The sequence below is a fragment of the Watersipora subatra genome, chromosome 7 (assembly GCF_963576615.1).
Source record: "Watersipora subatra chromosome 7, tzWatSuba1.1, whole genome shotgun sequence".
NCBI lineage: Eukaryota > Metazoa > Bryozoa > Gymnolaemata > Cheilostomatida > Watersiporidae > Watersipora > Watersipora subatra.
Genome location: NC_088714.1, coordinates 27,853,325 through 27,866,694, shown reverse-complemented (window position 1 = coordinate 27,866,694; position 13,370 = coordinate 27,853,325). Strand labels below are relative to the sequence as shown.

Sequence of the window (13,370 nt, the reverse complement as noted above, 5' to 3'; positions counted from 1 at the left end):
ATATTAAATGAATGAGGTAAAAAGCTTCAGCAATACGCTTTTGAGAATTTTTCAGAATTCGTCAACCCCACAAACTGTAAAACATCTAATTGAATGCCATGGCGCTCTATTTTTCAACGTTTCTTCTAGAGTGGTGGTCAATTGGAGGCGGTGTTCAAATAGAAGCTGGAGGTCTATTTTTCAAATGGCTCGTCAGAGTTTTCTGAAGATATATTTAGCCCTAATACGGGCGGAGCGAATGTCGCCTATATTTTGCTCTCTTTTTTCGGTGGAGCGATATTTTAAACCTTTTTGGATACAATAAATCTGCTAACTTACCTCTGACTTGTCAAAAATTTCTTAATAAATGTGCATCAAGAAACTGATAAATATCTCTCTCCTTCTTTGCAAACTGTTGGCATTTTCAATTTTTATTTCATTCTAAATTTGAAGACATTTTTTAAATTTTATATCTATAATTAACATTGTTGAATAAAAGCTCATTGCACTCACTGATATGTTTGCTACAATTTACAGCCAAAACTGGCTTTTTATGTGCAATAGAAGTGGAGTTATGAGCTATTGCTGAGTTAACTAGCTATAGCTAGTTATGAGTTATTGTAAGCCAAGCTCAGTTAGCCGCAAGGATGCTATTAAATAAATAGCATGCTATAAATCTGCATATTTATAAATCTATTTATAAGTCTGCACAATAATAATCTATCAAATGATACAATTATATATTCATGAACAAGTGACATAAATTAATCATACTTACATTACATACAGAAACAAAAATTAACGTTTTTAAAACCAAAATATTTCTATCGTTTGCTCGAATAGCTGCGTTCTGATTGTTGCCTTCAATGAAACAACATTTTCTAGTTGACCAATACCTTCCACAGTGTCTTCTGACCTCAACTCTTCTTCTGCACTGCTAAACTAGTCGATATTAGCGTCCAAACAATTTTTGGCAGAGCAAAACTTTCATGAGCTGCATTTAGCACAATAAAAGTATGCTCGGTAAACGCAACCTTTGGTCCAAAACTTGCGAACTAGTTTTTATATGCATGTCCTTCAAAGTATTAGGACCACATTAAACAAGGAACTAAGTACTATTAGCCTGATACAGTTAGTAGTTAGTTCTATGGCATTGCTTTCACAGTTCCATCCCATCTATCATCGTAAATTTAGCCCGTTCATATATATACATGTACTTCGAAGTATCAGGACCAAGTTAAACAAGGAACCACTATTAGCCTGAGATCATTATTGATTATTGCTATGGTGTTGCTTTCAAAGTTTTAACGAAAAAAAGAAAAGCTTTGGAATTAGACAACGAGTGAATTAATTGTTGTTGATATAAACGATTCATTATTAATACGATTTTGTGGACACTTTTCTACTGCTCAGTTGGTATTATGGGCTCGTAAAAATCAAGTAATGTCAGTGGCGGTCAAATGGAGGTGGCGTTCATTTGGAGAGTAGAGCTCTATTTTTCAACCTTCTCTCAGGGTGGTGGTCAATCGGAGGTGGCATTCAAATAGACGTGGCATTAATTTAGAGGTTTTACGGTAATTATAGCATCTGAATGTGTCTGTAAAAGTTTTCTTTTCATTAAATTTAACACTGTCAATTCTCTAAACATGTTTTCTTACACTCAGTTCACCATGTGAAAATGGAGGAGCGTGTACAGATGAAATAAATGGATACAACTGTACATGTCTTGAAAGATATAATGGAACAGAGTGTCAGAACCCTGTTCAACTTGATTACTGTAGCAGGTGAGTAACAGGGTTTATAACCGTTTTGTTTAAAGTTGACCTCTAGCAGGTGAGTTATTAGGTTTGTAATCCTGCTTCAATCCTGGTAACTCGCCTACTGATAACGGCACCAGCTGAGTTATCAAGATATTTGCTGGTTAAATTTTCTAATAGCACAAAGAGCTTTCTGACACATTGTCTATAGTCTGTGCTTGTTACTTGATTACCTATGAATGTCTGGAAAAACTTATAATTACTTATGTATGTTTTTTAAATGATGCTGAAATAATCCAAGAGTTGATCTATAGAAAGTATTTTATTGCAATCTATACGATACTCTGCATGTGCAGAATATGAGTGATTTGAGTTCAATTTGATTTTCTTCAAATTGAAAGTTTTTGTTTTAGGTATGTCATTGTTGATTTACAGTAATACTTCAACTTACGAGTGCTCCAACGTACGAGAAACTTGAGATACGAGCCAGCTCTTAAGCAAGTTTTAGCACTAACATGCGAGCCGTGTTTGAGATACGAGCACGTGAGTCAGTTGCCAAGTATGCCGGAGGTGTTTTACGAGAACAGCATCACTCTGTATTTTTCAACTGCTCAGGTTATACTTTTGTACCGTGTTTTTTGTGCGCGATTTTCAGTGCAGAATTATGTGAATTAAAAAAACTGCGTAGACCGAAAGTTTGCCAGTAAAATGAAAGATGATGCAAAAACAAAGCGAATGATAACAATTGATATTAAACGGAAACTTATTGAAAAATATGCGATATGTGTATGCGTGATTGAGCTATCTCAGCAATATGACAGAAATACATCCACAATTATCAAACAGAAGGATTATATTCAGGGCATTTAGTTCGCAAAAGGACTAACCATAGTTTCTAAACGGCGCAGCGATCTTCGCGACCGCTGATGGAGAGACTGCTCAAGCATTGGATAAAAGATAAACAATTGGCCGGTGACAGCGTAACTGAAACGATGCTATGTGAAAAGGCCGGTGCTATCCATGAAAACTATGAAAATAGACATTCGGACAAGTTGGCTAGTGGTCGTGAATGAACCCTTTGTGACGACACCTGTGTTCGTCCTAATCGCAACATGTTGAAAGGGCGACAAAGGCAAATGTCCTTAGATAGGTTTATCTTAAAACGGCTGGCTGATCGTGAAAGCGAAACAAAGGAAAAATTAGCTAACCAGCGAGAAACATCAAATTATGAACGCCGAAGAAATTTTAATTACGTTAAGTTAAAAATGAAAGTTTGCTTTTAGGTTTGCTTCTAAATTTGTCTTTTAAGACTTGGATAAAATTCAAACTTATCAAAATCAACTGTTGCAATGAAGGATAACTTACATCTCCCTCCCTGGCAAATGCTAACGCTAGCTACTATTATATGTATTTAATTTTGCATTTTAATTAATCACATTTCCTTGCATTATTTTTTATTTGTTGCTTTTTGAAAGCATGTGGTAAGTTAGGACAATAACCAACACGTTCATTCTATTACAATATCTTGTTTTGAGTGTTTTATTTGCATTTTTTTAGAATATGGAAACCAATCAATATATATTTAATTGTTCTATATATATATAAATTGCACCAACACGCGAGTAAATTGACATACGAGCTCAGTCTCGGAACACATTAAGCTCGTAAGTCGAAGTATGACTGTACATTTATTTTTCTTGGTCTGTTTTGATTTCTATAGACATTGATTGTTTCACACTGGTAACCAAACATTAAATTATCAAAATAATGCTTTATTATATCCAACAGCTCTCCGTGTGCCTATGGAGAGTGTACAAACACTTTTCTCAGCTACAGCTGCAATTGCACAGATGGTTGGAGCGGCTCCACCTGTGAAACCAACATAGATGAGTGTTCAAGGTAAGATCAGAAGCAAAGTTCTGGTGTTAAGTGATTTATAGAGTAAATATCAATTAAAAATTTTAGTAACCATTCATAACATGTTACAGCTCTCCATGTACCAATGGACTTTGTGTGGATGGGATAAATGGATATACATGTGTCTGTACCAGTGGCTGGAATGGAACCAACTGTACGCAGGATGTTGATGAGTGTGAAAGGTATGATACGAGTTGATGGAAGTTTAATATCTTATAGCTACTTGGGAAGCAGGTTTTTATATTTCATAGCATCACCTAATAAGTGAGCACTCCATCTTTACAAAAGTTATGATTTAAGTTTGAGAACTGTTGAGTTACGTTACACGTGTGGTGCTTGTATACATCTATTACGTTGAGGTTGCATGTTCGTGGTTTTATCAATGTCATAAATTGCAACTACATAAAATTCATCGTTATCATGGCCGTGTTTATATTATCAAGTATTTCAAGCATTCCTTGTGTCCAGCTTTAATGGTATGGTTTGTGGTAACATGATATTACTTACAGCTCACCTTGTGCACATGGAGACTGCATAGATCAACTGGGAAGTTTTAGCTGTAACTGCAGTGATGGCTGGAGTGGAGTAAACTGTGAACATAATATCAATGAATGTGAAAGGTTGGTAGTTTTTATGCTAGACTGACATGTTTGTGGGCCTGCTGTCATCATTATTATATCAGGCTTGTTTTGCTGTCCCTGTTTTGTGTGTTAATTTGGCATTGCCAGCACAGCCAGTATAGTAAGCTGCCCAAGTCTATTTTAAGCATCATTGAAATTGATTATTCATTCATAACCTATTGGCTTAGTACTCAGACTTTATTACTAAAAAAGGAAAACTACTATCTGTTCATAAAAGCAAGAGAAAAAGTTTTCTTGCACTTGCAAAGATTAAAAAATTCATGGCCAATAATCACAATTGATGGATTGATTCAATGACTTGATAAGGCGAATGATGAAAAAAGTGGCAGAATGAGATTAACAAACTCTAATTTCCGAGTTGTTAGTTCAAAAAAATTAAACAATTTTGAAGGATTGTTCTTCATTATCTAGGAATTATTTTAGCTATAAAGCATCATAGTTATAAAGGTTTAGCATTTCAATGTCTAAAACTAGTATCTCTGAAAGTTCTCTTTCCAGTTTTTAGCTGGAAAAATATTGCTGTCTAAACTAAATAGATTACCTAAACTTGATAAAATTGAAGTAGCAGGCGTGCATTCTACTAACTACTGCAATAGCAATATCGTTATATCGAATTGTCTCATGTGGTTGAAACATTCTCCAGTTTTTGCAGCTATGAAGATAAATATTTAGCCTTTTCTTTTATACTAAACTGGTAGTTTTTTTCACACAAAAACCATCAAGTTGAATTACGTTGATATAAAAATACAGAAAATGAATTAGAGTGTGTGTATAAGCTCTGCAAATTTTTTGGAACTAATCCACTTATTTTCAGAGGTATTACCCTACAGGATGAATTCATTCGCGGAGTTATATTTCGCGAAAATTGTCTTTTCATGCATATTCGAGGATGAATTTATTCGCGGCTGACAACTGCCACTCTCTAGGAAAAGTTAATTCTATTGCGGCTAGCAATAGAGTTATCCTTACGCATGCGCACACCGTGTGTTCCGGTTTATATTTAGCTTACAACTGTGAGGCGATCGTGCTAAGTTGCGGTAAACAATTTTTGCTGCGTCCAGAGGTTTTCACGAATATTCATCGCTTTGGAGGCCTTTGATAAGCCAACAACTTGTGGTAAGTAATGAGTTTTTTTAAAACCATTTACTAAATTATTAATTGAATTTTACTTTAGTAAAACGCAATATTTATTTTTTCACCCCTACCGCTTTGTTATTCGTTTTAGTGTTAGAAAAGCCCAATAATCTACACGAACCATTGGGAGTAAAGCTAATAAACGCAGACTGCGCAACGGTTGGTCATCTACCCCGTGAAATAAGTATAGTAAGCAGCTTTTTCATCATATCCGAAGGTACAATGACTGCAAGGGTGGTGGATGGTATTCCTAGAAGATCACCAATCATTCAGGGATGTCTTGAAATTGAAGTGACCACAGCTGCTAACGAGAAGAATATATCTGTTTTAAAAAAGAAACAAGAACGCCTTTACGATCACAAACTTTTGGCCAACCAGCAGAACGTTGCAATAGTAAGCCACGAGGAGATTTCTGATGATAACTGACTTACCAGCCACGTAGTATGGGAGAATTGCCTTTAACATCTGCCCAAGACAGTGACAGCGATATACCGCTGCTATTACCAAAATAACTAGTCAGAGAGCACCATTCCACGCCAGTATTTACTTAGCAAATGTATCAGTTTAATTTTATTGCGAGACAACCACCATATGGGCAAAACTTTTTATTTACTCCATTGTTTGTAAAATTTTATTTGTATTTGAAATACATTATTTGTACACTCAAGTTTGTAATTAATTATAATATATTTATACATAAAAATATCTCTAAAAATCCTTGAGAAATATCTATATATATGGATTTATTTCAAATATATATATATAATATATCTAATGTTGTATAAAATATGTAATTATAGTGAGTGGTCAGGCCTACTGCTAACAGCACTCTACGCTCTGAAAAGTGCGGAGTGTTATAACTAACTTGAGTGTTGGAATAGGTTAATGTTACTTATCTTTTTTCCAGATTGATTTTACTCTGTGGTCACGACAGGTCTGCTTCGTGCTGGTGCACTCTTCAGGTAACTTGTGTTAAATTCTGGGTTTTAACACATTTTACCTTAAGAGAGCACCAGCACGAAACAGACCTGTCGTGACCCCAGAGTAAAACATCAATCTGGAAAAAAGATAAGTAACATTAACCTATTCCAACACTCTAGTTAGGGTAGTAAAATATATATTTATACATGTAAAATATCTCTACATTCTACACATCTCTGAATATATATAATGCAATCATGGTTCCAATATCCCTGCCTTGGTGAATCCATTCCGTAAGGTCACCCTCTGCGATGGTAATAAAAAGTGCCTGTATGATTCACACAACCATTTGGCATGCATCTCTCTGAGCTTGGTTATGTTTTTCATCAGTGACGCAACCTTCTCATACTGATGGCCGACCTCCATGATTTGTTCTGTGTACCTGTGAATCAAAAAATTATGCTCAGATCAAACATTCTGCCATTTTATAAACAGTTACAATTGATGCAAAACAGGTTTTCCAAACAAATTCTTTTTGCATCCAATGCTTCAACATTGCAAAGAGTGTTTGCAGAGGCTTTACAATGTCTTCGTTTACACAATTTTTTATGGCTTCGCAGTCAGGCTCATTTTAAATTTATATGCTTACCATTGGGAGAATTGTGATTTGATAAAGTCTTTAAACGGTTTATTGACTGAGAGGTCTAACGGCTGCAAGATGTCAGTCATGTTCTTCGGAATCTATAAAACAAATTGCAGTTAAATATTGATTGGTCTGAACTATGTTATATGGCCTAATTTGAACAACATTTCTATTTGTGAAATGAAATTATTTCCAATAAAGTACTATATATATATATATAACTATGCCCTGCAAACAATGAAACGAAGAACAGGGTTTGGCTATGTTATAAAACTGATACACAAATTTAGGAAAGTATCAATTTAAAGTCTAGGCTTATCTGCACGCAGATCACATTCATGGAGCTGAGTTTGCTTTTGAAATTATTAGTATTGTGTACTCGAAAAGCGTCATAAAGAAGAGCTGGCGTATCTGGTTTGCCAAGTCGAGTCCTCGTTTCATCTAAGTATGGCCGAATGACATTCGCCACATATTTGATCATTGTCTCCTCATTGGCCCAGTGGCTAGGGTTTGCTTGTAAATCAAAGCCTACAGGCATTTTGTGCTGTGGCAAACTTTTAGCAGTTTTACCTGGGTAAATAACCTGATAGGGAAGCATCGTACCGTCCATAGACACTGCTAATACAACAGTAACCCCTCTTTTGTCGCTAAGGCCGTTAATGGCTACCTTTGCCGAGCCCTTGGGGGCCATGGTTTTATCTGAGACTGGCACATACTTGAGTGGTGTTTGGTCCCAATTAAGGATCAAACACAAAGGAATGTTTTTTTGCCATCACATGCTGGGAAATCTCACGCGTAAAAGTTAGCGACATTTCCTCTATGTAGTTCGTAGGAAGCTGAAATTTTCCAGTAGTGGCCTTCCTTTGTGTGTGTCCCATTCTCTTGAACAGCGACTTCGCCCAGCCCTCAGTCAGCTCAATGCTACCTCCATTTTCCTTAAGAAGACCTGAGTTTCCTTTGCTAATAACTGCTTTTGCCACGCACTGAGCAATCCGCCGATTAATCACGCCACCAGCTGTGCTAATTTGTTCAAGTTTTTTAATAACAAGATTGTCCATTTTGTTTCCTAATTTCTTAGGGCGTCCACGCTTATCATCAAACTTGTCATATAAACATGAACCACATGGATTTTGGGATCATATTCTTCCTTGAATTTATTTTTTAATGTATCAACTTTCTCCTTGTAGATTTTCAGCCACGTTCGTACAGTCGATTCGTTTTTAATATTTGGAAATTTTTGCAAAGTAGATGCTGTGCCATAGGTACATGCATGTTGGCAAATGGTAAGGCGTTCACTATCGGTGTAGTTGGAATATTTGTCTCTAGTTTTCGTGACAGGAATAGATGCTGTTTCATTTTTAATCTGCAGTAAACACAAAAGAGAAAAATATTAACAAGTGTACAAGAAGTACAAAAACAATAGCTGAAGTATCGAATAAAAGCGATCGGTTTTAAACAAGATAATGAACTAACGCAGTTAAGTAATTATGGAAAAAAACGATTCTAAAAATCAAATACATACCATGATATCCAGATCAGAATCACTAGAGTCATCAACTTCAGTTTTAGAAGTTGATGCAGTTGATTTTAATGTAAAAAACTAATATAGATTTTTGCGAAGCCATTCTGCATGACATGTGACAGCATTGAATAATTCTGTAAAGAAGTGTGATGCATTAGCAATGGGGTTAACTCGAAGCCCCGGCGATGCTTTAAAAATTTTTTTCGAACCGGGCTAAGTTTAGTACTTCTGCCTAACGGCTATTTTTGCGATGACGCCATTGTGCATAACTTGTGAAAACCTTGAAAAATTTTGTAAAGAATCGTGATGCATTAGCAATGTAGTTATTTCGAAGCCCCGGCGATAATTTTAAAACAGCTTTAGAACTCGGCTATGTTAAGTACTTCTGCCTAGCGACTAATTTTTAATTTGAGGCAGTAGTTGTTCTCTCTTGTGTTTAAAAATAGAACTAATTATTCACGGAATTTAATAATTCGCGGAGTTGTCTGCCCGCGAAATCGCGAATTTTTATATCCATCGGATATTTTCATCCTGTAGGGTATCAGTTTCAGCTGACAAACATAACAACATCTGAACAGCAATAAACTCTAAATATTCTTCATGAGTCTTTACGAAAGACCTGTACGAGTACCAGAAATGCATCAAATGAGTGAGGTGAAGGACCGTTTCACAAAATGCTTTTAAAAATTTTTTAGAATTTGTCCACCACACATAATTATAGCAACCGAATGTGCCTGTAAAAGTTTTCTTTTCATTAAATTTAAAACTGTCAATTCTCTAAACATGTCTTCTTTTATTCAGTTCACCATGTGAAAATGGAGGAGCATGTACGGATGAAATAAATGGATACAACTGTACATGCCTTGAAAGGTATAATGGAACAGAGTGTCAGAACCCTGTTCAACTTGATTACTGTAGCAGGTGAGTAACAAGGTTTATAACCGTGTTTAAAATTGACCACTGTAGCAGGTGAGTTATAAGGTTTGTAATCCTGCTTGAGTCCTGATAACTCACCTACTGTTAACTGCAGCAAGTGAGTTATCAGGGTCTTTGTTTGTTAAATTTTCTAATAACACAGAAAGCCTTCTGACACATTGTCTATAGTCTGTGCTTGTTACTTGATTTACCTATGATTGTCTGGAAAAACTTATAATTACTTATGTATGTTTTTTAAATGATGCTGATATAATCCAAGAGTTGATCTATAGAAACTATTTTATTGCAATCTATACAATAATCTGCATCTGCAGAATATGAATTATTTGAGTTTAATTTGATTTTCTTCAAATTAGAAGTTTTTGTTTTAGGTATGTCATTGTTAATCTACATTTATTTTTCTTGGTCTATTTTGAGTTTTATGGACATTGATTGTTTCACACTGGTAACCAAACATGAAATTATCAAAATAATGCTTTATTATATCCAACAGCTCTCCATGTGCCTATGGAGAGTGTACAAACACCTTTCTCAGCTACAGCTGCAATTGCACAGATGGTTGGAGCGGCTCCACCTGTGAAACCAACATAGATGAGTGTTCAAGGTAAGATCAAAAGCTAAGTTCTGGTGTTAAGTGATTGATAGAGCTAATTTCAGCGGGTGACTCTATTAATCCCTTCATATTATGTTACAGCTCTCCATGTGTCAATGGACTCTGTTTAGATGGGATAAATGGATATACATGTGCCTGTACCAGTGGCTGGAATGGGACCAACTGCACACAGGATGTTGATGAGTGTGAAAGGTAACACAACCTTTTTTGAGGTTATTAGAGAGAAGATTGTAAATATCATATGTGCTTTGCATGAATTGTTTTTTTTTCTGTATTGGTTTTGATCGTTTATAATGCAGGTTATATTTTCACTATTTTATTACTTATATTCAGCTTGTCTAAACCAGTAAAACTTCCAACAGTATCAAAGACTAGCTTAAAATTAGATACAGTATGTTATTGATGTTAAATAAAGTTTGATGGCAACAAATGTAAAAAATGTGTGAGAACTTTCATGATGAATTTATTTTTTGTAGGTAAAAGTGTTGGAATTTTGCAGGAAAATGGATTGCTCATAAACTGTCAGATCAAATAATATACACAAACATTTTTTTGTGTCAGCGATCTAGTTTTAAAAAAGCTTGTCTCAAACTATGTCACCTTTTGCACTTCCTTAAACTTGGTAAAAGCGGAGTAACGGTCATAAAATGTAGCAGCTTATAGCATTATCTTTATATTGAATTGTCTTGTGTGGCAGAAATATTCTCCAGTATTCTGCATTCATGTAAGTAAATATGTAGCACTCGTTTTCGTATTATTCTGAAAATGTAGCTCTGCCTCCAATGTCTTTTTAGAACCTCGCACTATTCAAATAGCAACTTTTTTAATGGAGCCAAGTTCCTTCAGCTGCATGATACTCTAGAACTCATACCTATTGTATCTGATAAACCTATCATTACAAATCATGTTCCTAATTGAGCATTTCATATTCAGAAAGTTTCTATAACTGAGCTTCTATCCATTATTTCTCCTTATAACATATGGCTAATTGTTAATTAGAACAAATAGTGTACTTGTCAATTTTAGCAAAGCTAGGAATTTAAAACCGGTTAACTTTTATAGATTGCTAATTAGAGTTTATAGATAGTCACATCACCACTTGTAAATCTATAGAGTTGAGAATGAACAAACTGACTCATGACTAACCGATAAACCAAGGGAGATAAATTCAAACCTATTATAGAGACAGCGCGGAAGATAGGAAAGCTGTTACTTCCTGATTATCCCAAAATTCTCCTTTTCTGGTCACTTTTTTCTTGAGCTCATTTGCATATGTTGTTTTAATGATCTTCACTACTCCATTAACAAACATTTTTAATTAAAAAAAATTGCAGGTCGTCATTTTTGTCAAACTTGTCGACAGGCACTAAAGATCACATATTATGTAACTATGTGTAAATTGGTTTACAATACAACTTGGTACTAAATAACTAACAGCTTTGGTATGGGCGCCTGCAGCTGAGTAGTGTATACAGCAAAATAAGAATATGTAATGAATGATCATTTTTATTTGTAAACCTGTTGCAGTTCGCCATGCGTGAACGGAGCCTGCATAGACCTGGTTGGGAGCTACAGCTGTAATTGTACTGATGGTTGGAGTGGAGTCACCTGCGAGCACGACATCAATGAGTGTTTAAGGTCATATTCCTTGCCTGCAATGAGTTGCTCTAAATTCATTTTCACAAAATGACTTGATAAATATCTCATCATTAAGAGCTTCGCATAAGCTGCTGCAGTATTCCAATTGGCAGCTTGCCTTACTGCTTATTCGGTCTTCTATAATATGAGTGATATAAATAAAATAACAAGAAAAGACAACTGCTGAAATAGAATGAGCAACAATGCGTGTTAACCATTATTTGCGCTAGGTTAATTGTTTAGTAATCTGCCTTCTGCATTCTGACAAAAGTAGTCTCTTGTTTTTCAGTTCACCGTGCATCAATGGTTTATGCGTGGATGAGATAGATGGATATGCCTGTGACTGTGATGCAGGCTGGAATGGAACTGAGTGTACACAGGATATTAATGAGTGTGAAAGGTAACAAGTTTTATTAACAACTGCACTGTGTACAACCGTGCTGCAGAACAAACAGCAGTGCTTGATTGATTGCTTATTGATCATTTTGTGGCGTATAACACATCTATGGATCCAGTTGATGGAATATTGCTCACAATCCAAACTGTCTTGTTAAATGTGTAAAAAACAAGAATAGAACTCAGTCTATTATGCACAAGACAGGAGAAACTGCATTTTAGGAAGAAAGAGGCGACAACTACTAAGTATGTATTGCATAAATATCATTTGTGGTTATACTATTGTCACTGCAGTACAACATGAATATGTTGCTACTGTTTATGCCATGTTATTTTAAAAACTAACATTTTTTATGATTTACAATGAAGCTCAATTTTTAAACAAGAAAAAAATCACATAATATTACAGCCTCCATTTCCTGCTTTACATCATTTTTTGTTATTCTAGTAACCCATGCAGTTATGGAGGAAATTGCACAGAGCTTGTCGGAGAGGCAGGGTATGCTTGTGACTGCCCTGATGGTATTACTGGAATGAACTGTGAAACCGACATAGATGAATGTATCAGGTGAGGGTAGATGACATGCGACAGCTGAGTATAAGCATAGCACGGAGAAGAGAGTTGACATAATATTACTCAATGAATACATAGATAGACTGAAAGTGTTTCAATACACTCTAACCTAGACATGCAAATTAATTTGCTTCCGAGCGGTTTCATATGCTTAAATTTAATACATTCTGCAGTTAATTACATATTGCAATAACAAATGTTTTATTTAAAACTATCTAGAAAGGTAAATGCAATTTAATAAGTTGATTAACAATAAAAATAGGTTAGTATGATTAGATTACTTTGAAGACAAAAAATTACATAAGTGTAAGATGAGCAATGCATAACTACAGACCCAAAGGTAGTATAACAAATAAACATATTTACTTTCACTAAGTCTGACTGACTAGTTAAAGTCTATACTAACAGCTTTTATTATTGTATTTTCACAGGTTTCATTCTTTATTTTTCCTTCACTTTCAGTTACACACCTGCAGTAGTTCACAAAACTTGGAACTTAGTGCAGTATGTTAAAAGTATCTCAGGTATAAAGTCAATGGTTGCTTGAATTTTACATCACACATGATGAAAGGGTTTACACGTTGAAAAGGTCATATGTTGAATGGGTCATATGTTGAAGTGGTCATATATTGAAGAGGTCACATTTTGAAAAGGTCACATGTTGAAAAGTTCACATGTTGAAAAGGTCACATGTTGAAG

The 13,370-nt window shown here is 35.2% G+C and overlaps 1 protein-coding gene across 4 annotated transcripts in view; it reads left to right on the top strand.

Annotated features, from left to right (window-relative positions):
• The window catches only part of LOC137401132 (fibropellin-1-like), a 37,788-nt gene that overhangs the window by 17,816 nt on the left and 6,602 nt on the right, over positions 1-13,370 (top strand). For 3 of the 4 annotated variants that reach the window (XM_068087503.1, XM_068087502.1, XM_068087501.1), the window contains 10 exons: positions 1,644-1,763; positions 3,525-3,635; positions 3,725-3,835; positions 4,163-4,273; positions 9,316-9,435; positions 9,944-10,054; positions 10,145-10,255; positions 11,591-11,701; positions 11,991-12,101; positions 12,546-12,665. In XM_068087503.1, coding sequence (XP_067943604.1) covers positions 1,644-1,763; positions 3,525-3,635; positions 3,725-3,835; positions 4,163-4,273; positions 9,316-9,435; positions 9,944-10,054; positions 10,145-10,255; positions 11,591-11,701; positions 11,991-12,101; positions 12,546-12,665 — 1,137 coding nt within the window. The remainder of the gene's footprint in view (positions 1-1,643; positions 1,764-3,524; positions 3,636-3,724; positions 3,836-4,162; positions 4,274-9,315; positions 9,436-9,943; positions 10,055-10,144; positions 10,256-11,590; positions 11,702-11,990; positions 12,102-12,545; positions 12,666-13,370) is intronic. The other variant, XM_068087504.1, reaches the window with a different exon arrangement.